Source organism: Oncorhynchus gorbuscha, linkage group LG04, assembly GCF_021184085.1.
Source record: "Oncorhynchus gorbuscha isolate QuinsamMale2020 ecotype Even-year linkage group LG04, OgorEven_v1.0, whole genome shotgun sequence".
Taxonomy (NCBI): domain Eukaryota; kingdom Metazoa; phylum Chordata; class Actinopteri; order Salmoniformes; family Salmonidae; genus Oncorhynchus; species Oncorhynchus gorbuscha.
In genome coordinates this window covers 17,666,918-17,690,532 of record NC_060176.1, presented here as the reverse complement: position 1 = coordinate 17,690,532, position 23,615 = coordinate 17,666,918, and the positions used below count along the sequence as shown (strand labels likewise).

The 23,615-nt window shown below is 39.6% G+C and overlaps 2 protein-coding genes and 1 pseudogene across 4 annotated transcripts in view; all 3 read right to left on the bottom strand.

Moving 5' to 3' along the window:
* vat1l (vesicle amine transport 1-like) overlaps positions 1–5,922 on the bottom strand; it is a 37,896-nt gene extending 31,974 nt beyond the window's left edge. The window contains exons 1-4 of the mRNA XM_046346038.1: positions 5,532–5,922; positions 4,426–4,555; positions 2,536–2,751; positions 1,637–1,779 (exon numbers count right to left, since the gene is read on the bottom strand). Coding sequence (XP_046201994.1) covers positions 1,637–1,779; positions 2,536–2,751; positions 4,426–4,555; positions 5,532–5,761 — 719 coding nt within the window. The 5' untranslated portion in view covers positions 5,762–5,922. The remainder of the gene's footprint in view (positions 1–1,636; positions 1,780–2,535; positions 2,752–4,425; positions 4,556–5,531) is intronic.
* Positions 5,923–8,932: 3,010 nt separating this feature from the next.
* LOC124033775 lies at positions 8,933–13,817 on the bottom strand (annotated as a pseudogene).
* Positions 13,811–21,344, bottom strand: bco1 (beta-carotene oxygenase 1). Of its 3 annotated transcripts, XM_046346037.1 has the most exons (12): positions 21,194–21,344; positions 18,444–18,572; positions 18,096–18,225; positions 17,763–17,910; positions 17,506–17,674; positions 15,787–16,007; positions 15,437–15,685; positions 15,255–15,360; positions 15,019–15,113; positions 14,808–14,919; positions 14,572–14,654; positions 13,811–14,063 (listed from the first exon to the last, which is right to left on the bottom strand). In XM_046346037.1, the coding sequence occupies exons 1-12, from the start codon at positions 21,255–21,257 to the stop codon at positions 14,058–14,060; spliced, it is 1,512 nt and encodes a 503-aa protein (XP_046201993.1). In that variant the 5' UTR covers positions 21,258–21,344; the 3' UTR covers positions 13,811–14,057. The 3 variants fall into 3 exon arrangements, with proteins under 3 accessions (XP_046201993.1, XP_046201991.1, XP_046201992.1); XM_046346035.1 differs by having other exon boundaries at positions 13,811–14,654; XM_046346036.1 differs by having other exon boundaries at positions 13,811–14,654; positions 17,524–17,674.
* Between the last annotated feature and the right edge of the window lie 2,271 nt (positions 21,345–23,615).

Genomic DNA, 23,615 nt, shown 5'->3' with positions numbered 1-23,615 from the left:
GACATTTCGATCAGCCTTTTGTTCAATCAAATTCCACTTGATTTCAAGTGATACAGTATTAAAAGACCTATAAGCATTGGACAGGTTAACCATTGGTGTGATTTTTCATGGCATGACTCACTTAAGGACACCAATGTGAAAGAAAGAATGAGAGCAATGTTCTGATCAAGGGGTCCTAATGCCTTCCTTTCTGCCTGGTGGCCTGCCTGCCTGCTTGGCTAAACGGCTCGGGGGTCTTATGATGCCCATGGCCTTGCATATTGTAAAAGGGGCGACTTAAGACCAATTTAATTTTGCTTTGCTCTTGATCCTGAAAGGAATGTGGGGCCACAGAGATGAAAGGCTTATAATCTGCCTCTCCCTCTGATATGGCTGTATTTACTACCAGTGTGATATGCAGGCAGACAGTATTCTCCCTCTGATATGGCTGTATTTACTACCAGTGTGATATGCAGGCAGACAGTATTCTCCCTCTGATATGGCTGTATTTACTACCATTGTGATATGCAGGCAGACAGTATTCTCCCTCTGTCAATAAGTACTGAGGGGGAACCAGGGATTAGGCTCCTTAAGAAAGGAACTCAAGAGGAAAGCTTGGTTGAATGTATGCATTTCTAAAGCACTTCAGAATCAACTCAGAATGTGATTATCAGATGGACATGCTTTTAGCCTCCTGACTGCATGACTCACCTCCAAAACACTATTCCTATTAGACAGTAGACATGAAGTTGGCTTTGGCATAGAAGGTTATTTTATGATTGTCTCCTATTGAGGAGGCAGCATCCCTATGGATTGCACTGATTGCTAATCAAACATGATAATTAGTGATGGGTGACAAAATCCATATAGTTACATATCCGGATATTATTTTTGACAATATATCATGTCGTTCTGACAATATCGCAATATTATTTTTGTGCTAGTTGTCTGTACCTGCACCAAAACTCCAGTTTGTTTCCTCCAGAGATTGTTCTCCATCTTCTTTTTTAAATAGGGAGCCAATTTGTTTTCAGCACTTTTATTTCCATGTCTAATCAAAACTCGTTTTCTCATGGCTCTCACTTGTCCCTCTGCAGCAGACATATGGTGAGTAATATGTTTGGAACAGACAAGACAACGACATGCAGTGTGATCTGAATGGGCATAGTATTTATGAGGCATCAGGGAGCTTTCCTGATTGGCCCAGCTGTTCCACGTCCCCAGCAGACAGCCTGTTGCAGGTTGCCTTCAGAGAGCCTTTGAGCACTCTGCCTCACACACTGCCGTTGCTCTCGGAGACGAGCTGTGTGTTGCCATGGGGACCGCAGCCACGCATGTCCAAATATGGCATCAACTAACATCTGCATCTCCCTGATCTCTACATGCTCTGTGTTCTACGTTATCACATTATCATTGTCAATTCATATGTACATATCAAATTGCACATTATAAACCAAAATATATTCTTAGTAATTATGTGAAATTATATCTAAACATATTTTAATAAACCTGTAAGATCCAATGAAATTACACATTTGCTAACAAATTAGTCTTATTCATAAAAATTGTGCAGAACAATTACCTCTGCAGCTCTATGTTTAGAAGAAAGATTTTATCCCAAATCATTTTTTATTGTAGAACAAAAAACAAACCTTACTTTTTAACTTCTTGTACATAATCAATGTTTCTGTCAAAGAGGTGGGTCACAGAGTCCTTGATGGCTTCATGTTTGAAAGATGAGGCCGTTCCAAACACAGTGACACTGGGTATAGTGGAGCACAGCTGAGCCACAGCTTGACCCTGAAAAACACCACACGATCCCAGTCAGACTCTCCAAGACACAATTACACAAGGCCAATCCAGACAATGACATTTCCACAGGTTATGCATCACAGCTTTACCAACCATAATCCATATTTGATATGAAAAATAATTATAATAATTATGCTCATCCTGTTCTAATCATTCAACACACTAGGTAAAGACAGTAAATGTTTTCTTGTCCATCTCCACTACAGTATGGTACTACGTGTGAATTAAACAACAGAGGTATACCCTATTGTGTGCATCAGTCTGAAATCTGAGCAGTCGCTCTACTGTTGTTCATGAATTACAGTCTGTAGGAGCATCTCTAGAGTATAGTTACATATCTAGTTATGTTTAATTATTAAAGCTGGGAATCATTAACCGTGCTTTCGCTAAAGGGAAATGTGCTACATGAGCCTGATATTTTTTTTAAAGATATTAAATTGTTTTACAAGTCTGAAGAGTCTGTGTGCATTATATACTGTAAACAGCACAGCCCAGACACTCTCTATCTTCAACCACAGTCACATCTTTCCTAGATGTAATTTTCTCAGCCTCATCTCACCATCATCTTCAATCATGAATACAGTATTATGTAAAACAGCATCTGAGCTGTCTGATAATAGCCACAGGCTATTACCCTCAAGAGCCACCAGAGATACACACCTTGGCGGTATCTATAGTAACATCACTGATATCATTTTCAGATGCTGTGTTTCTCTTTCCACCTCCTTTCGGGAGTTGACTTACCACACCCCCTCCTGCTGAATGGACCAATACTGACATCCCCTCTCGGAGATTGGCAACCTCAAACAGCATCATGTAGGCAGCCACGAAGTTCATGGAGAAGGCCGCTGCCTCAGGAAATGTCATATCATCAGGCATGTTATAGACGTAATCCAGCGGTGTGCAAACCACCTCTGCCCAGGCGTTGTAATTTACAAAAGCCATAACCCGGTCTCCTATCTGGCGAGAGGAAAGGGTAAGCTATATAATATGATAAATGCACTTTTTGGAGGTGACATGGTTACAGGTTTGTTTTAGAAATGCACCAAACCTCACATGCTACTCCGACCAATGAATTTCAAAATATCAACATTAACCATTTCAAACTGTAACACAAATCAATATTGTTGGGGGTAAAAATGCAAAGTGAGATCAATATAAACTCAGCAAAAAAAAGAAACGTCCTCTCATTGTCAACTGCGTTTATTTTCAGCAAACTTAACATGTGTAAATATTTGTATGAACATAACAAGATTCAACAACTGAGACATAAACTGAACAAATTCCACAGACATGTGACTAACAGAAATTGAATAATGTGTCCCTGAACAAAGGGGGGGTCAAAATCAAAAGTAACAGTCAGTATCTGGTGTGGCCACCAGCTGCATTAATTACTGCAGTGCATCTCCTCCTCATGGACTGCACCAGATGTGCCAGTTCTTGCTGTGAGATGTTACCCCACTCTTCCACCAAGGCACCTGCAAGTTCCCAGACATTTCTTGGGGGAATGGCCCTAGCCCTCACCCTCCGATCCAACAGGTCCCAGACATGCTCAATGGGATTGAGATCAGGGCTCTTCGCTGGCCATGGCAGTACACTGACATTCCTGTCTTGCAGGAAATCACGCACAGAACGAGCAGTATGGCTGGTGGCATTGTCATGCTGGAGGGTCATGTCAGGATGAGCCTGCAGGAAGGGTACCACATGAGGGAGGAGGATGTCTTCCCTGTAACGCACAGCGTTGAGATTGTCTACAATAACAACAAGCTCAGTCCAATGATGCTGTGACACACCGCCCCAGACCATGACGGACCCTCCACCTCCAAATCGAGCCCACTCCAGAGTACAGGCCTCGGTGTAACGCTCATTCCTTCGACTATAAACATGAATCCGACCATCAGCCCTGGTGAGACAAAACCACAACTCGTCAGTGAAGAGCATTTTTTGCCAGTCCTGTCTGGTCCAGCGATGGTGGGTTTGTGCCATAGGCGACGTTGTTGCCGGTGATGTCTGGTGATGACCTGCCTTACAACAGGCCTACAAGCCCTCAGTCCAGCCTCTCTCAGCCTATTACGGACAGTCTGAGCACTGATGGAGGAATTGTGCATTCCTGGTGTAACTCGGGCAGTTGTTGTTGCCACCCTGTACCTGTCCCGCAGGTGTGATGTTCGGATGTACCGATCCTGTGCAGGTGTTGTTGCACGTGGTCTGCCACTGCGAGGACGATCAGCTTTCCATCCTGTCTCCCTGTAGCACTGTCTTAGGCATCTCACAGTACGGACATAGCAATTATTGCAGTGACCCTTTCTTTTGGTGTTTATCAGAGTCAGTAGAAAGGCCTCTTTAGTGTCCTAAGTTTTCATAACTGTGACCTTAATTGCCTACCGTTTTGTAAGCTGTTATTGTCTTAACAGCCGTTCCATTGGTGTATGTTCATGAATTATTTATGGGAATGTCTGGGAAACAGTGTTTAAACCCTTTATAATGAAGATATGTGAAGTTATTTGGATTTTTACAAAATATCTTTGAAAGACAGGGTCCTGAAAAAGAGACATTTCTTTTTTTGCTGAGTTTAGTTGTGCTACTAATCCACAACATACTATCTGTGACATACTGTGATCTAGATTCACTGACCTCAAATCCCTTTGTGTTTTGTCCCATCGCCTCCACTATTCCAGAACACTCAAATCCAGGGACAAGTGGAGTTTTCGGAGGACTGTCAATATTACCTTGACGCACCATAAGATCCAGGAAGTTCAAGCCACTGCAACGGTAAATGTCTCATTGATATTAACCTCACAATCAAGCAAAGTTATTTATTTTTAATTTATGATATTGGAGAAGACACAATATTGCATGATGGACATTTTCACTATTTGATAAATGTTACTTAGACTTAAAATATGTTAATAAATAAATGCCTGAGCAGTCATAAGCACAACACAAGCTGTTTGATATCTACAAACCCATGCTTGAATTCCAGACTATTAAAAGGGGCTACAGTTCCAAGGCCATGGTGATTCACATGTACTGAACAATAAATAGCCAGTCTGTGATAGAGCATATCTGTAACAGGCTCTCCCTTTTATGGAAAAATTGCTTCTCACTTGTTGAAGGTATAGTTTGTGTATTTCAATATTATCAATAAAACAATATTGTTGGACTAAAGACAATTATCCAATCCCTCATCAAAATCGACTTACTAAATGCCAAGTAGGAAATCATAAGAGAATAGAGCACAAATACCACAAGTGTAGGACTTTGCATGAGCCAGTTGTAGTGAGAAAATCCATTTCAACTGGCTTGTGGTATTTACAGTATTCCCCCAATAAAAGCTCATTAAGATGATCAGTCAAAAACATGCCAAGCAAATACTTTTATAAAGCCAAATTTGTATTAATTCCAACATTGCAGGTATTTTTGCTTTTCATTTGCATGCCTTCTCCACAGACAGTCCTTATTCATCATCTACTACATACAGGCAGTGAAACATCAGAGGACATGTGGCTTCATGAATGCAATGAGTCCTTTTATCGTGTCACTTTTACAAACTACTCAGGTCGAGTTTAACCTACTTCAATTCAAGGTTTATTCATGGCTCGCCCATACTGAATCAGAATCTGCAACATGTTGCAATACCCTTATGAATGTGATAACTTCGCATCATTGATATTTTAAGATCATTCGGCAGGCATCAATGTAACAATTAATCAATTAATTAATTAATATGCAACGTTTACCATGCTTTGACGCGAATTTTCACTTCTCCCTCCTGTGGCTCAGGCATCGCCTTCTTGGTTACCCGGAGTTTGTTGAGACCCCCGAAACCGGACAGTATTACGGCTCGCATTTCTTTGGCATCTCCTGCAGATACTACAGTTTCTGTTTCTTTTGCTCCATTCTTCTCTATCATGTGCTCAGTTTCCTCTGTCATCTCCGTTCCTTCTTTAGCCATGTCGGTGGGCTTCATGGGGCTGGAAAGGGATGCTCGAGATTGTAACTGGTCCTTCCTTCCTCCTTCCAAGTTAAGAATGCGCAGTATGAGCCGAATCAGTTCTCTTTTGGAAGAGGGAGAGGCTATTCCGATTAAAGATGTTTATAAATCTTGGATTGCTGATGTTTTATATTGGCCAATGAGAGGATTGGAAGCCACCACTCGGCCATATTGGCACTCCTCAATTACATGTTTCAAAGACAACATTACATGTATTTAAGTTTTGTTTTGTTGTAGTGGGGACAATAACATTATTAATCTCTAAAAAATATACTTTAAGTATTTAAAAATATATATATATTCGTTTTTTTACGTTTAGCTCACATAATATAATTTAAACTTTGCATTAAGTTGTCTGTTATATAATAAACGTGGCAAAAACGAATGTAGACATTAATCCATGTATTTATGTCGCTTCCAAAAGATTTGTTTTACACCGGTGGGGAAGTGCCAAGATGGAGGTACAGAGAGTTAAATGTAGCGCCCCCTTAAAGTCATCTAGTGTATATATATAAATCATTAACATGGACACGCCTAGTGCCCAAATTGATCACGTATGTCGCGCAGTTGAGAGTTGAGTGGAGACGAAAGGCTTCGGTTCAGTCAGTCGTCCTGATGAGCATAGTTTATGCTGATTAGCTGGCAAAACAGCAGCATGGAATTGGCACTAATTAAAACTTGTAAAAGAGAGTGATGTTTAATTCAATGGACGAGTGGGAAATAACCTATAGTATTGGTCACCATCTGGATGTCAGCTAACGTAACGACAAGACCGTAGGAATGACCAGTACAACGGGTTTGTATTGAGGTGCTCCCCCAGCTGGGCAGTAGTTGCTTCACCGGCCAGTTGTATCACATGTCGCTAACGTGGTGAATTTGTTCCATCACACGGGATTATATTTCGAGTAGGATAGCAGCCTACACGATAAAAAAAAACTTCAAATATTGGTAGCAACCATCTAGATGTCACCGTGATACAGTCTACTGCCCAATGGGGAAAATGTGTGCTGCAAAGCTGGCAACACAACAACACGTCATTCAGTAAGGAGAGAAGTAGGTAGCTAGATAGTGTCGCAATATCAGGCCAGGCTGGCAGCTAAGGTACATTTATTGAGGTACATTCATATATCTTTATGTACATATTCTTTATCCCCTTACACGTGTGTCTATAAAGTAGTAGTTTTGGAATTTTTAGCAAGATTACTTGTTGGTTATTACTGCATTGTTGGAACTAGAAGCACAAGCATTTCGCTACACTCGCATTAACATCTGCTAACCATGTGTATGTGACAAATAACATTTGATTTGATTCGATTTGATTTATTGTAGTGATTTTCACAAATGTGGCCTCCAACTACAGCACTAACGTCAACATTTTTGTAAACATTTATAAATAATACATTTAAAAAAATAACAATTATTCCTTTACACATATGATTCTGATAATGAAATTGTGTTATGTGGGTGTCAATGAGTAGGCTGATACCCCGTTTCATGGGTGCACAATCCATAGGTAAGGCTGTACAATGAATAAACAGTACCAGTCAAAAGTTTGGACACATCTACTCATTCAAGGGTTTTCTTTATTTTGACTATTTTCTACATTCTGTAGCTCAGTTGGTAGAGCATGGCGCTTGTAACGCCAGGGTAGTGGGTTCGATCCCCGGGACCACCCATACGTAAAATGTATGCACACATGACTGTAAGTCGCTTTGGATAAAAGAGTCTGCTAAATGGCATATATTATAGAATAATAGTGAAGACATCAAAACTATGAAATAACACATATGGAATCATGTAGTAACCAAACAAGTGTTAGACAAATCAAAATATATTTTATATTTGATATTCTTCAAAGTAGCCACCCTTTGCCTTGATGACAGTAATAATAATAATAATAATAAATAATAATAATAATATAATAATAAATAATATAATAATATATGCCATTTAGCAGCTTTTGCTTTGCACTCCTGGCATTTGGTTCCCACATATGCTGAGCACTTGTTGGCTGCATTTCTTTCACTCTACGGTCCAACTCATTTCAAACCTTCTCAATTGGGTTGAGGTCAGATGAATGTGGAGGCCAGGTCATCTGATGCAGCACCATCACTCTCCTTCTTGGTCAAATAGCCCTTACACAGCCTGGAGGTGTGTTGTGGTTCATTGTCCTGTTGAAAACAAATGATAGTCCCACTAATCTCAAACCAGATAGGATGGCGTATCGCCGCAGAATGCTGTGGAAGCCATGCTGGTTAAGTGTGCCTTGAATTCTAAATAAATCACTTGACAGTTCACCAGCAAAGCACCATCATCCCTCCTCCTCCATGCTTCACAGTGCGAACCACACATGTAGAGATTATCCGTTCACCTACTCTGCGTCTCACCAAAACGCGGCGGCTGGAACGAAAAATATCAAATTTGGACTCATCAGACCAAAGGACAGATTTCCACCGGTCTGATGTCCATTACTCGTGTTTCTTGGCCCAAGCAAGGCTCTTCTTATTATTGGTGTCCTTTAGTAGTGGTTTCTTTGCAGCAATTCAACCATGAAGGCCTGATTCACACAGTCTCCTCTGAACAGTTGTGTTGAGATGTGTCTGTTACTGGAACTCTGTGAAGCATTTATTTGGGCTGCAATCTGAGGTGCAGTTAACTCTAATGCACTTAAGCTCTGCAGCAGAAGTAACTCTGGGTCTTCCTTTCCTGTGGTGGTCGTCATGAGAGCCAGTTGGCTTTTGTAACTGCACTTGAAGAAACTTTCAAAGTTCTTGACATTTTCCGGATTGACAGACCTTCATGTCTTAAAGTAATGATGGACTGTCATTTCTCTTTGCTTATTTGAGCTGTTCTTAACATAATATGGACTTGGTACCACCCATACTTTGTCACAACACAACTGATTGGCTCAAAAACATTAAGAAGGAAAGAAATCCCACAAATGAACTTTCAACAAGGCACACCTGTTAATTGGAATGCATTCCAAGTGACGACCCCATGAAGCTGGTTGAGAGAATGCCAAGAGTGTGCAAAGCTGTCATCAAGGCAAAGGGTGGCTAATTTGAAGAATCTCAAATATATAACATATTTTCATTTGTTTAACACTCTTTTTGGTTACTACAACAATGTAGAAAATAGTAAAATAAAGAAAAACCCTTGAATGAGTAGGTGTGTCCAGTCTTTTAACTGGTACTTTATGTATTTCCCCCAATGCAATTATGTAGTCTAATACATCCACAATGGGATCATTGTTTTATGTCCGATGGCATCACTTCTATGCAAAGTGCGTCTCTCAACCGATCAGTGCAGGCAGAATTTACGCATTATCTGACGTAAGGCAACGCAGTTGGATTTCAACAGATTTTCTGTTTATTGTCAAATTAATTCATTATTGTATTTCATTTTAAATTATGTAACAATATTCCAACTTTGTTTAGGATTATTCTGTCCAAATATGGCATGATTCCACTATTTTTATTTCTTTGCATCACTTTCAATGGGGGACTTTTATTTTGAAGATGAACCGCAAATTCTACTATTGTGCCTACAAATGAGCACGTGATCAGACAGGGTTATTCACAAATTCCTTCTTCCAGGCACATACATTCTAATATTCTTGATCAAAACACGGACCTAACATTGATTGACTACAACAACACATAGGTTACATGACACTGTATATCAGTATATGGGGAAATTATTAATGTCCATTTCCTGGCAATATTTTTCGTGTCTATAATCCAATTATAACCTGTTCATGAATAAGCGAGCAACAAATTTACATCTCAAGTAGGCTACCATGTAGTAAAATGTATTCTCACTTGAAGTACTAACCCCCCAAAATATTGGGGAAATAGCTAGGGGGCCCCTCCTAATGGTGAATTTCACAGTAGAAAAAAACTGCAGTATACATTTACCAAGTATGGGTCGCATTGGGGCCACACAGTCGGAGTAGGCCCACACAGTGATTATTACAATCTAATGAGGTTGTTAGACACCTGCAAATGCTAAATTCTACAGTAGTGTAGGAAAAATCCTGAAGTATCCCTTTAATAAAGACATAAGGGTCCTGTGTTTTCATCCTTTGAATCACATACTATTTATTGAAGTGCATCTACTTTGACAGCAACTGTTATTTCTACATTTATGGTTAACAAGGAGGAATGACAGAACATAAATACTGGAAACGGAATCTAAACTTGTCTCATGACTTAAACAAACAACTACTACACTAAACAAAAACACAAATATAGGAAGGATTTTCAATTACAGATTAAATGTACAAGAATATTTGCATAGCTAGTCGTCATGAGGTTTTCTGATTGTTCACTACAATGTATTTGCATTCTATCTTTACAATGGTTAAAAACACTATAGGCCAACTCAATTGGTTAGGGGGGCTAATTGACTTGGCAATTTACTAATGAATCCTGACAGCGTTATTTTGTGCTTATCATAGTTTTTTAGGTTAATGTCTTCTGTAAAGGCAGCATTCGAATAATCTCATCATCAATAATGTAACTTTTTATGGTAAAGAAAAATATATGATGGTTTTAGAGTTACATGTATTACACAATTGACATTTTAAAATGTGTCCCTACCATAAATTCTACAGATTATTTCTGACAAAACTGTCAGGAAATAACAGGACAAACTGTTTCCTTTGTTACTGTCATAGACACATCAGCAATTAATCTGAGATTTTGGGGTGTTCATCCTCAGATCAACATGTAATCAGCATATGAGCATTCCGTTTGAGGGGTGTATGTTCAAAGACCTACAATTTGTGAAAGGGCTTGGTCCTACTCTCAAGGAACATCTGTGAATATTCGTAGTCCATGCATTCCTTGGATCTCCTCCTTGAGAGCCTGTAGATGAGAACATAGCACTTTTCAGCTATGCTGTTTTTGCAACTGGAATAAAATGCAATACATGATAATAATTTCACCTGAAAGGTTTGACATAATACTTGACATACTTGACTATTTGTTGTTGCTTTCTCTCTCCCCCCACACAACCGATCGGTACAAAACAATATCAACCAAAGCAGATGTAACATTTTGACAGCTATATAGCCTATATGCTTCCATACAATGGTGCAAACTAATTGTTTAGAATGTATCTCCATAGTTTACCTGGTTGACTAGTTGGTGTTGTTGAACAGTTATTTTCCCTTTAAATTCATTAGATTCTATGTGGACTTCATACATGGCACCACAGCCACCTGAGAACAGAAAACATAATGATACACAATTGTCAGGAGCACACCAAGGAATCAGAGATGTCATGCCCATAAGGGGAACAAGGTCACGTGCCCCCTCAGATTTGTCCTGTTTTTGATTTGATTTTAGCTGCAGGACTCACAAGAGGTAAGTAAACAATGGTGTTGTTTCTTTGTAATTCTAGCCACTTTATGAAGTTTGCTTTAGCTAGCCTGCTAGATAGGTTCCCAATCTCCCAACCTCATAACTAGTGTAGCTTGTCTAACTATCTTAGCTGGCATGTCTGCTGGCAATTTTGCTAAACTTTAGAAAAGCAAGTAATTACTAAATGTACTGAATAAGACTCACATTCCTGTCAATGTTTTACCCATATTTTAGCAGAGATGCAGCGAAGCATAACAAAAATAACCACCAGGCAGGAATATACAGACAGCTCAAGAGGTATGCTTAGAAAAATACAGAAAAATACTTGGTTTCAATGTAATCTGACACCTTATATCAATATAGTTGTGAATTAATTATGATGCCATGATATGTGCCTGTATTGATATGTGTTATGATCCCATGTACTGTGTTGTAATTTGTATGTAATATCCTAGGCATATTAGTGCAGTATATTGATATGTGTTATTTACAATAGTCAGAATGACACCCTCATTAAAAGTGAAGGTATGCTTAGATAACCTATCCAGAAAAATCTTCTTTAAAAAAAAACATAGAATTAGGCATAATTTTTTATGCCTCTAGGTTTCAGAAAAAAAGTTGTTTCAGGTATTTGAAAAATTCTCCAACTTCCCCATCCATCCTCTCGTACTTCGTAACCCCTCTAAAATAATGGGTGCATGACGCCCCTGCCTAGGCCGAGCACTAGACAAGCGTAGACTTACTAGCCCTCGCACAAATAAATTAAGAGATGAAGCTGAAAACCTTTTTTTCTCCGGTAATAGTGATCATGGAGGGAGAGATATGGAGTGAGGGAAGTGAAGAGAGTTAAGATGAGATAGGTAAAAATGGAAGAGAGGAATCTGAGAAGAAAGATCAGGCGACTGCTGTGCCTTTGAAGAATGCTAAGCAAGCAGATCTGGGGAATCCAAATAAGCGGATTGTCTATGAGGATTCTATGGTGATTGGAGTTTGGTTCTTAGAAAAAGTCAATCATGGGGTTTTGGCCGATCTGTTTGAGGTCTCAAGTTGGGTGGAGAGTAGGATAGGGAAGTATGTATGCAGTATGCTAAGATAGAGATGAGCTTATTCGTTAGGATAGGATTCATATCCACCTTCCAGAGGGACTGGGAGAACGAGAAATAATATGCTTTTGTTTACGGAGCAGTGCTCCACTCAAGGGTGTAATAGCAGTGCCTCTAAGTGTAGAGGTTGAGCAGCTAAAGAGGAAGGTTCATGGTGTGTGAGCACATGTGGCTTAGCTGTAATCGAGATGGATTGGAGGAGGAGCCTGTCGGTTTTGCTATGCTTTGATTTGGAGGTACTTTTGATCTGGTTGAGATATATTGAGCTATCTGGTTAGCGCATTCATGCCAGCTCTTCTGCAGTGTTTCCACTGCCAGAAATGTGGTCATGTAGCATCAGTGTGTAGGATGGGGCAACCTAAATGTAGAAGGTGTAGAGGTTTCCACATAGTGGAGAAATGTTTGAAGGGTGAGCCCAGAAAGTGTAGTAATTGTGGAGGCAGTCGTGAGGCCAGGGCTACAGAGTGCCTGGTAAAGGTGAAACAGACACAGGTGGGACTGGGTGTTACATAAGCAGAAGCAGTGAGAAGGATGAACCAGGAGGTAGGGCTCAGGGCTCTCCATGTTGCCTGCTCAGAGGGAGGACAAATAGTCAATGTTTTAGTAAAAGTAAATGTGGTTGTGAATTGTGCTGCACAAGTAGAAAGCTGGTCAGATAAAATTGGAATTGTTGGGTAGAGCAGCTGAAAATTTTCTGGATATTGTAGATATTTCTGCAAAGGATCTACAGAAGATGTTGGAAGAGGTAGTGTTGCCCACTCAGGTCTGTGGTTAGAGATAGTGCTGGGTATGGTAGTACAGGCAGTTTGGGCTGACTTTTTGGTTGTTCTTCCTTAAGTATTTTCTTGAACTTATGAGTGCATCTATGCATCTGGAACTCCAACATGTGAGAGAGTAAATAAAGTACAGGTCGTTGCGGTAAAGCACTATTATTATTATTATTGGATGCCAACCGCCAATAATCCACACAAGAAGAATGCACTATCCTAGGAAGCCCACGCTTCTCGCATTTCGTTCCAATATTCGAGTAAACGATACCTAATATGGAAGGATGATCACGCGAGTGTGAGTCCACTGAATATCAGTAAGACAACAACAAATTCAGCGTCGTAGTAACATACATGTCATTATGCATAATGATGTAGCTAGATCAGGACCCCTTTTGACACCCATGTTTCGAGGTCTATTTACCTGATATGTCCACAACTTTTAGAGACGTGGCCGATGGAAACTTCTCTTTGAGAATATGTGCAATTCGTGTCTCTCCATCGGTCTGAGAAGAGAGTCCTCTGCAATTGTCTAGAAACCAAAATAGCCTAAAACAAATGTTTTCAAAGACAGTTAGCAAACGTTTGCTAACTCACAATACATATGAAATGACATGTGACGTTAGCTAGCTCACGTAAAATGGTCAGTGTCACTTGCTGTCTGATTTGATTGAGTGAGCACAAAATATTCGCAATCAACCTTCAAATTTAGCTAGTCTAACGTTATGCATTAGAATTAATGAAATTGATTTACTTGATTTTTTTGAATAAATTTTAAAATAGAGAGCATCGTGACCAAGTACTTTAATGGAGATAAAACAATAATGAACAGTAATACACCACACGTTTATAAAAAAGTCATGAACCTCGCATTGAGGTTATAACAAAAACCGCGCCTCGATGTCAACAATGTTGATGGTCGTCTCCACAATATGACGTAGGTATTAGAGTCACGCAAACATCAACGTAAACTCACTTTGGGGTAACTGGCGCCCTCTTATGGACCGGAGACAACCATCACTCCTTTCACACTTTATTAGGCCTAATTAAATAACAACAAATGGTACAATAATTTGTATTATAAGGATTTTCATTGACAATGCTATACAGGACAAAACTACATAAAAACATGAACAATAAAATACATATTTATGTGATTGGTGTGTTATATACTTAGTTAGCAAAACGCTAAAATATTTTCTTAAATATTTCATGGGTAGATGATTTTGAGGATATCCATAATGGGTTCCCTTGAGATATAGACAAATTCAAGACTACACTGGCATTAGTCCATAGATAACTGCTCACATGTGTTGTGCAAAATATAGCAATATCAGCACTGGGACATTGTTAAGAAAACATTTACAGGGCACTTTGGTATTTAAAGTATCTAATACTATCCCTATCGTTTCCCATAGTGTCTATTTCTTTGTGGAGGGTAGTAGGCTACTCTTGGAGTAAATCATTTCTTTGTCATACTAATTTTCCATTGGGATGAAGTATCCATGCATGTCCATGTGAATCTCTGCATTTATATATGCTCGAGCTACCTCCTTGAAAGACTTTGCATCCAGCACCAAGATGAAGCCAGATTCCCCTGGATTGGAGTTGATGACTGTTGTCAAGATCACACCTGGACATAGGAGACATTTTGTTTGAATATGTTGGACAGACTTTCATTGGAATTCTAACTTTATTCAGCATACATTGTGAATGTCTGGCCATTCTAGCCAAAACATAAGTCTTCATATATTTAAGATTTGAGGACCATGTAAAGCAATCTCACCATCATCCTCTCCTTCTCCGTTGGGTCTTGGAATGAACACAGGCTCTGATGGCCAGCAGTTCTCCTCACTCCATTCAGTCCTCTCCTTTGTCTCAATGTCCAACTTCATGATCTATTTATTAAAGTTAAGTATATAGTTAACAAAATATTAGATAAGCAACACATGCAGTTATGTTCACAAAGGCCTAAATTAAATAACAGGGACTTTTACCTTAGTTGCCACTGCTGTCATTGCAACACAAGTCATGTAGACAAATCTGTACTTCTTGCCATTGAAGTCATAATTGATCCTGGGTAGTTCCACACCTGTAGATACATTTTGGGATTGAACAACAAAATCGACACGAGTATATTGTGAAAGAAAATGTTGGGGTGATATGTATTTTGAGTGTCTATATAGGCACAATAATTTAACAGAACATTGAGCAATACAAGTTTTGGTCTTACTGTCACAAAGCACCTCTGGCTGGCAGAGTAGTTTACCCTCTTTCTCTTTCACAGCGCTGGCTGTTGTGTATTGGAGTTTCACCATATCATCTCCAACATCAATCCCCTTCAGAAACAGTTCTCAACATTATAAAAATAGTTGACTACGCATTAGTTGATAGTAATCAGTTGCAAACCATTACCTTGTCAGTCTGTACAGGAAGGGCAAATCTTTTGCACTTTGGCACAGACATTGAGGTCTTTGATTGTTCTTTTAACACATTTAGGTAGAACATGTTGTATAAGCTGGGATCTTCATAGGCGATAACATCAAAGATGACATGACCATCCTCTTCAAAGGCATTCACGTGATGGTACACTATCATTGCCCCTGTGTAGTACTTTATGCCCACTTCTTTGCCTGTCTTTCTATCGATCAGGTGAATCAGGGTCTGTCAAAATTGAAAACACAAAGTTGAAAAAACAATGTACTTGCACTTACATTGGACTCATTCAATTCATTGCCAAAGAAAATGAGTCTTATAACCCTTACATTTTCCTCAGGGAAAAACTTTAGACAACTAGCCCAGTTGACCCCTCTCATGTATGCTGTGGCCATCTTGAGGATGTCCAGTTTGAATGGCTGCTCAATAAAGATGAAGTAGTTGTCAGTCATGCCGAAGCTGTGGTAGTAGCTGGGGCTGAGGAGGGAGCGGCAGGGCACTGTGCAGATCACCTCAAGGTTCTTCAAGGCTGGAGAAGCATTGGCCTTATCTGATTAAACATATAAACATATCATTTACAGCTATTTGTAATGTTTTGTGAAAACTATCTGCTTCATGGTCAGGATACTTCTCTATCCATGGTGTAAAGTAATAAGACAAAACCCAGAAAGGTGATGGGTAAATGGTTCTGCTAAATGTTTGAGATTGTAAAATACAAGGTTATTGCTCGAATGGGTTAACACATGACTTCAACAATTTAAATAAGGTCTTGACCACTGGTATATGAGACTATGCATTTTCATCAGATACCAGTGAAATTCAGAGTTTACAAGGTCAGTGGTCTAAAGTTTAACTCCTGGGGGGCAGACGTCTCTGCTGGCTGTCTCTATTTCCTTTTAATTGGTGTCTGTTTTAGACCTGACAACAGATGTGTGGAGAGTGATCAAGTCCAAGGCAGAAACAACCTGGGGACAGGTGATACCCTATAACTAGGAATTAACTAACTCAAACATAAAGATAGACAAGGTGATATTTTTGAAGATATACAGTACCAGTCAAAAGTTTGGACACACCTACTAATTCAAGGGTTTTCTTTATTTGGACTATTTTTTACATTGTAGAATAATAGTGAAGACATCAAAACTATGAAATAACATATGGAATCATGTAGTAACCAAAAAAAGTGTTAAACAAATCAAAAATCTATTTTATATTTGAGATTCTTCAAAGTAGTCACCCTTTGTCTTGACAGCTTTGCACACTCTTGGCATTATCTCATCCAGCTTCATGAGATAGTCACCTGGAATGCATTTCAATTAACACGTGTGTCTTGTTAAAAGTTAAATTAATTCCACAAATTTTCTTAATGCGTTTGAGCCAATCAGTTGTGTTGTGACAAGGTAGGGGTGGTATACAGAAGATAGCCCTATTTGGTAAAAGACCAAGTCCATATTATGGCAAGAAAAGCTCAAATAAGCAAAGAGAAACAACAATCCATCACTACTTGAAGACATGAAGGTCAATCAATTAGGAACATTAAGAATTGTACATTTCTTCAAGTGCAGTCGCAAAAACCATCAAGCGCTGTGATGAAACTGGCTCTCATGAGGACCGCCACAGGAAAGGAAGACCCAGAGTTACCTCGGTTGCAGAGGATAAGTTCATTAGAGTTACCAGCCTCAGAAATTGCAGCCCAAATAAATGCTTCAGTGTTCAAGTAATATAACAGACATCTCAACATCAACTGTTCAGGAGAGACTGTGTGAATCAGGCCTGCAAAGAAACCACTACTAAAGGACACCAATAACACAAAGAGACTTTCTTGGGCCAAGAAACACGAGTAATGGACATTAGACCAGTGGAAATCTGTCCTTTCAGGATGTCTCCTTTGAAGAATCTTAAATATGTTTTGATTTGTTCTACACTTTTTTGGTTACTACATGATTTCACATGTGTTATTTCAAAGTTTGATGTCTGCACTATTATTTTACCATGTAGAAAATAGTAAAAATAAAGAAAAACCCTGGAATGAGTAGGTGTGTCCAAACTTTTGACTGGTAGTGTACCTCCCGCAGTAGTGTCTGGAACCTTGAATAAGGTGTATTTAGTCTTTCCCTTCTCCGCTATTGAAGTTCCCATGTTGTAGGTTGTTCCGTCTTTATCGTAATGTGGATGGGATGTCACCAGGTTCACAGCAAGGTATTTCATGTAGTCAACCTAGTGAGATAACAAGATAGGCTTATAAACAGGTGTGTTCATTCGTATGGTCATCCAGATGGCAACGCCAGTATTAACTGTAAATGACCTTGTCCTGAGTCTCCAGAGTCACAGGATCTACTTTGCGGATGTAGTTGGTTTCAGAGGTTGCATAATAATCCTTCCCATATCGAATGAAATTGTTGCCACAGTTGTCAGTGAAGTCTGGGACCGTGTGGTTAAGAAAGGTGATCACCCTGGAGACAAAGATCATTTAAAATCAGCAACAGGCAAATTCATAGGGACAAATTAAATTAAATCATCAACAGTCAGATCAGATGCACTATCATGCCTGATCTTTTGCTACAACATGCCAGAACATAATTGATTTCAACATCTTGCCTTTTTAATGTGCAAAAATGAACCATCTGTAATGTACTACCTAGATATGACGTTTTTGCCTGGGTCCGGGTAGGCCATTGTCCCCATTTCAGACACAACAATTCTTTTGGCTGCCATGTTGTCTTTATATGTGTCTCCACGTAAATATCTGCTTCTGTAGATTACCTCACCTGAATAAAATAATTGTACACAAACACACACACCACAGACACTATGATTTACTTCTATTGAGAGTTTAATTGCTAAATGTGGGAATTAATTGTACTCGCACAACCCATGGCGCCCATAGCACCAAAAAGCCCAAAAGCTTGCCAATTGGACTTATCATATGATCATCTTGTTCGAGTTTCTATATCACAAAAAAGATAAACACTTCCAGTCATTTTACCATCTTTGAATGTAAAGCTGTGCATCAGGGCCATCCCATCGAACCAGTGGTTGTATGTGGTATCCCCCACTGAGAATATGCCTGGCCCATTACGCAACAACGTGCCTTGCAGCCAGCTTGGAAGGTTTCCTATATAAAACAATAGTTTAGTTTTACAAAACAGCATGAGGGGGGGGTCTATGACAATGTGTCCACTCCGCCAGCAAGAATAAGTAAGATACAGCAAGAATAAGGCTGTGTCCTCTGCGATTTTCCTTCAAAATAAAAGTTGTGCAATTAAGATGGTGAGAAATAATACAAATGGTCAAAATTCATAACAGTATATGGGGAAATGTTAGCAGACTTAAAATTTTGTTTAACAATAAGAAGAAATGTATAAAGTTAATCACCTTTACAGCACAAGTAATATTATAGCATTGACATTATTGCATTCAAATAATTACTAGATAGTTATGGTAACAGTAATACAAATAAAACATTCATAATGATACTATTAATAACAATATTATTATAATAAACTTTAGAAAACACTTAAATCCCATAGTTAATTAGCCTATACGTATTGTTGTTCAGTAAAAATTGATGTTCAGTAAATGTTCACATTGGACATATAGTACATACAGTACTGCACAACTTCCTGTACATTCTGCCGTAGTAAAAGGGGGGCCCTTCTACTCAGGAGCACCACTAGTTTCCAAATCCACAGGGTTTACAACCGAGGAGCGTCACTGCTCATTCTGCACCCCTTAAAACCTTTTCCTGCAGTGGGCTAGGTCAGGGTCACAGAGTGAAACAGAAGTATACAACTCACACACAGGGTTATGGGCTTTAAAAATAAAAAACAACAACTGTACCATGCCAGATATGGACTTGAAATGTATACAATTGTTTGCATCCCAATATTACACTTTCACAGAAGACTGAAATATAACAATCATTTGACGTGGAAAAAACGGATTTTCAGCGGCTTTTTTGAAATCATGTTTATTTATTATGAAAAATATTAACATTCAACCCACGAGGTCATTTGAATGCAGGAAAGTGCTACAGAGTGGTCTATCAGCTTAAATCCAATCAGTTTTTCATATTGGACATACTGCACTGTACAACATTCTCTGTATATTGTGACGCATGTAAAAGGGAGGCCCTTCTACTCAGGAGTGCCACTAGTTTCCAAATCAGAGCGTACACCCAGAGGAGTGTTGCTGCTCATTTTGCAGCCCGTAAAGTGTGGCCAATCAGCTTAAATCCCATAGTATTTTCATACTGGAAATACATATTGCACCATACACAATAATCTGTGCGTTGTGTCACAGTAACATTTTATTTAACCAGTTAAGTTGGCTGAGAACACATTCTCATTTACAGCAATGACTGGGGAACATTTACAGGGGAGAGGAGGGGGAATGAGCGAAATTGGAAGCTGGGGAAGATTAGGTGGCCATGATGGTATGAGGGCCATGTTGGGAATTTAGCAAGGACACTGAGGTTCACACCCCTACGCTTACAATAAGTGATATGGGATCTTTAGTGACCTTCAGTTTAAAGTCCCATCCAAAAGATGGCACTCTGCACAGTCTACTCAGGAGCACTTCTAGTTTCCAAATCCACAGAGTTTACACACAGAGGAGCGTCGCTGCTCATTTGGCGGCCCATCAACTTAAAAATCCAATGTTTTTTTACACATTGGACATTCATAGTGCACTGTACAAATGGGACAGTTGTGCCTCTGGCCTGAGAGGATAGAAGTTCAATATGTAGCTAGATGTAGTAGGCTAATGTTTACTAGCTGGCTAATCATTGGCCATGAAATGCTTGTAAGCAAGCACTTTAGCCAGGTAGCTTATGACAACAAAAACTAAAAGCTTGTACTGTATGACAGTCATTGACGTTTCTGGAAATGAAAGATGAAAGAGAGGAGGATGGCACTGGCGTTTCTCTACAAGTAGGGTGAAGCAACATGTTTTTCCACACACACACACACACACACACACACACACACACACACACACACACACACACACACACACACACACACACACACACACACACACACACACACACACACACACACACACACACACACACACACACACACACACACACAGCGAGGGAAAGAAAGAAGTACCATGGACAGCCACATGATATTTAGCGTACATTGATTGGACTACATTGTTTTTGGAATATTTTAGTTGTCACTGTATTAGACTACGCTTAGGTGAGTTGATGATGTTGCCATTTTGATGTTGCCATTTTGAAGTTGAAATTGTGCTGGAATAGTGGAAGCAGCTCCTGTTTTCTTTGGGACTTGAGGTAACTCTTAGGTGTTCTAAATCAATAGTTGTTCAGTTGTCTGAAAATCTCAGAAACATTGATTTAATTGACCATGCTGTAGGTCATGTAACTGTTTGTTACATGCAATATGCTTTGTGGACTCCACCAGACAGATGTTTTCTCTGGTTTTGTGATGAAACAAAGTTATGGTTGAATTTATTCTGCCACTGCCTCTTCTCATTGTCTCGGGCTTAGGCCAATATCACGATGGCAAGGCATATGACCAGGATAAGAGAAAACAAAGCAATTATCACAACCTAAATTGTAATAGGCTATGTTGTCCTGGCTTGGCTTCTCTAGTGATTTTACCCACGCACTGCTACTGCCCTAGGTATACCTGTGAATGTTACTGCGCATGTTATGTTGATAATGAAAATGATCTAAAGTTTCCATAACCATCTCATCAGGTTACATACCTTTGAGGTCCGCCTTCACTGGATCAGGTCTTTCTTCTATGTTTTTAGCGTAGTCGTAGGCCATCCTTATTGAGATGAAAGACAAATATTCACGCGTTACCTTCCTTAGAAGTTATGAGAGACGAAAAAGGGTGTCGTTTATATATTAGACAAAAGAAACCACTCCCATTTCTGAGTTTCCAAGTAGTAGCCTAATATAAGCGCAAGACGCTTACATTTGAGTCATTTAGCAGACGCTCTTATGTGGAGCGACTTATAGTAGTGAGTGCATACATTTTCATACTATTTTTCGTACTGCCCCGCAGTGGTAATCGAACTCACAATGCTCTACCAACTGAGATACACGAAACTATGGCATATCATCTTTCTCTTATCTTGTCTACTGACTGACTATATTGTGTATGTTCCTGATCGGTCATTAGCAGTTCACATATGGAGCGAGATACCTGCCAAAAGGTTGAACGTACATACCATTAGGATCATAAGAAAAGTAAACTTGAAATTTAATCTGTGAACATACAAACACCATGTTACGATTACCAACTAACATTTTAAGCTTGAACAAATCTTGTGTTGCAATTCTGACCTACAAATCAAATCAAATCAAATCAAATCAAAATTATTTATATAGCCCTTCGTACATCAGCTGATATCTCAAAGTGCTGTACAGAAACCCAGCCTAAAACCCCAAACAGCAAACAATGCAGGTGTAAAAGCAAGGTGGCTAGGAAAAACTCCCTAGAAAGGCCAAAACCTAGGAAGAAACCTAGAGAGGAACCGGGCTATGTGGGGTGGCCAGTCCTCTTCTGGCTGTGCCGGGTAGAGATTATAACAGAACATGACCAAGATGTTCAAATGTTCATAAATGACCAGCATGGTCAAATAATAATAAGGCAGAACAGTTGAAACTGGAGCAGCAGCACAGTCAGGTGGACTGGGGACAGCAAGGAGCCATCATGTCAGGTAGTCCTGGGGCACGGTCCTAGGGCTCAGGTCAGTTGAAACTGGAGCAGGAGCATGGCCAGGTGGACTGGGGACAGCAAGGAGTCCTCATGTCAGGTAGTCCTGGGACATGGTCCTAGAATAATACCTACAATAATACCTTTTAGAGTTTTGGCAGTGTCATCTCAAGAACGCAAAAACAATGACACCAAAAGGCCACACTAACAAGCATTAAAAAAAACAGAAGTCAGAGAAACCGGAGAGAAGTATGTTGCACGTTATCAAGTTAAAAGTCTCCATTACTCCTCAGTTGAGTTTACTTCACATATTGGTAGTTAATGTAATATATTTGTTTGCCAGGGCAAATCTAGATAGCACTAGCTCTATTATGCCTTTTATCTCTGGGTGACGTGGACATCCCCATGCTCGCACCTTATCAATATATGACTAATTCAATATTGCACCATCCCATTCTCTGAGCTCTATCTGCAATCATAACCAGTTGTATCTACCAAGAATAATGAAACATATAATAATACATGTTTGGTGAGTCTATTAATGATTTAATTATTTAATAGACTCACTGCTACTCAATATTTTTTATTGAATATTTTGATATTTCTTTCATCACTTAAAATCTTGCCAAAGCATATTCTGTAGGAGGGGTTCATATGAATTTAAAATAATTGTAGAACTCTATTTGTGTTTTATAACTGTTTTTATTATAGGGCTCCCCTTAACAGGAGACTCTAGCTCACAGGCCTTTAAATATAGCCTCTAAATACATTTTAAACTAAATGGTTGAAGAAGCATGTGCAGTGGCAGTGGCTGATAGAAAAAACCTGATTTGGCAATAAGAATAGGCAATAGATAGTTATGACCATTCCACTCAGGACAGGTTATAGACCAGACTTAATCAAGATTTTGCTTAGTCTCTTATTGATATGGATAGGTAGTTAAATGATTACAGAACTGTAGCACCCACGTCCATAGCCATGAAGTGCTTTGAAAGGCTGGTAATGGCTCACATGAACATCATTATCCCAGAAACCCTAGACCCACTCCAATTTGCATACCGCCCAAACAGATCCACAGATGATGCTCTCTCTATTGCACTCCACACTGCCGTTTCCCACCTGGACAAAAGGAACACCTATGTGAGAATGCTGTTCATTGACTACATACAGATCAGCGTTCAACACCATAGTATCCTCAAAGCTCATCACTAAGCTAAGGATCCTGGGACTAAACACCTCCATCTGCAACTGGTTCCTGGACTTCCTGACAGGCCGCCCTCAGTTGGTGAGGGTAGGTAGCAACACATATGCCACGCTGATCCTCAACACTGGAGCTCCCCAGGGGTGCGTGCTCAGTCCCCTCCTGTACTCCCTGTTCACCCACGACTGCATGGCCAGGCACGACTCCAACACCATCATTAAGTTTGCTGACGACACAACACCGACAACGACGAGACAGCCTA

Coding starts and splice junctions, on each gene's coding strand:
- bco1 (XM_046346035.1), bottom strand. CDS start 21,257: ATGGCCTACGACTACGCTAAAAACATAGAAGAAAGACCTGATCCAGTG. Junction 16,008..17,505: donor AGGTACACTACCAGTCAAAA/GTTTGGACACAC, acceptor ATGTTTAATCAG/ATAAGGCCAATGCTTCTCCA. Junction 15,361..15,436: donor TTCCTGTACAGACTGACAAG/GTAATGGTTTGC, acceptor CTGTTTCTGAAG/GGGATTGATGTTGGAGATGA.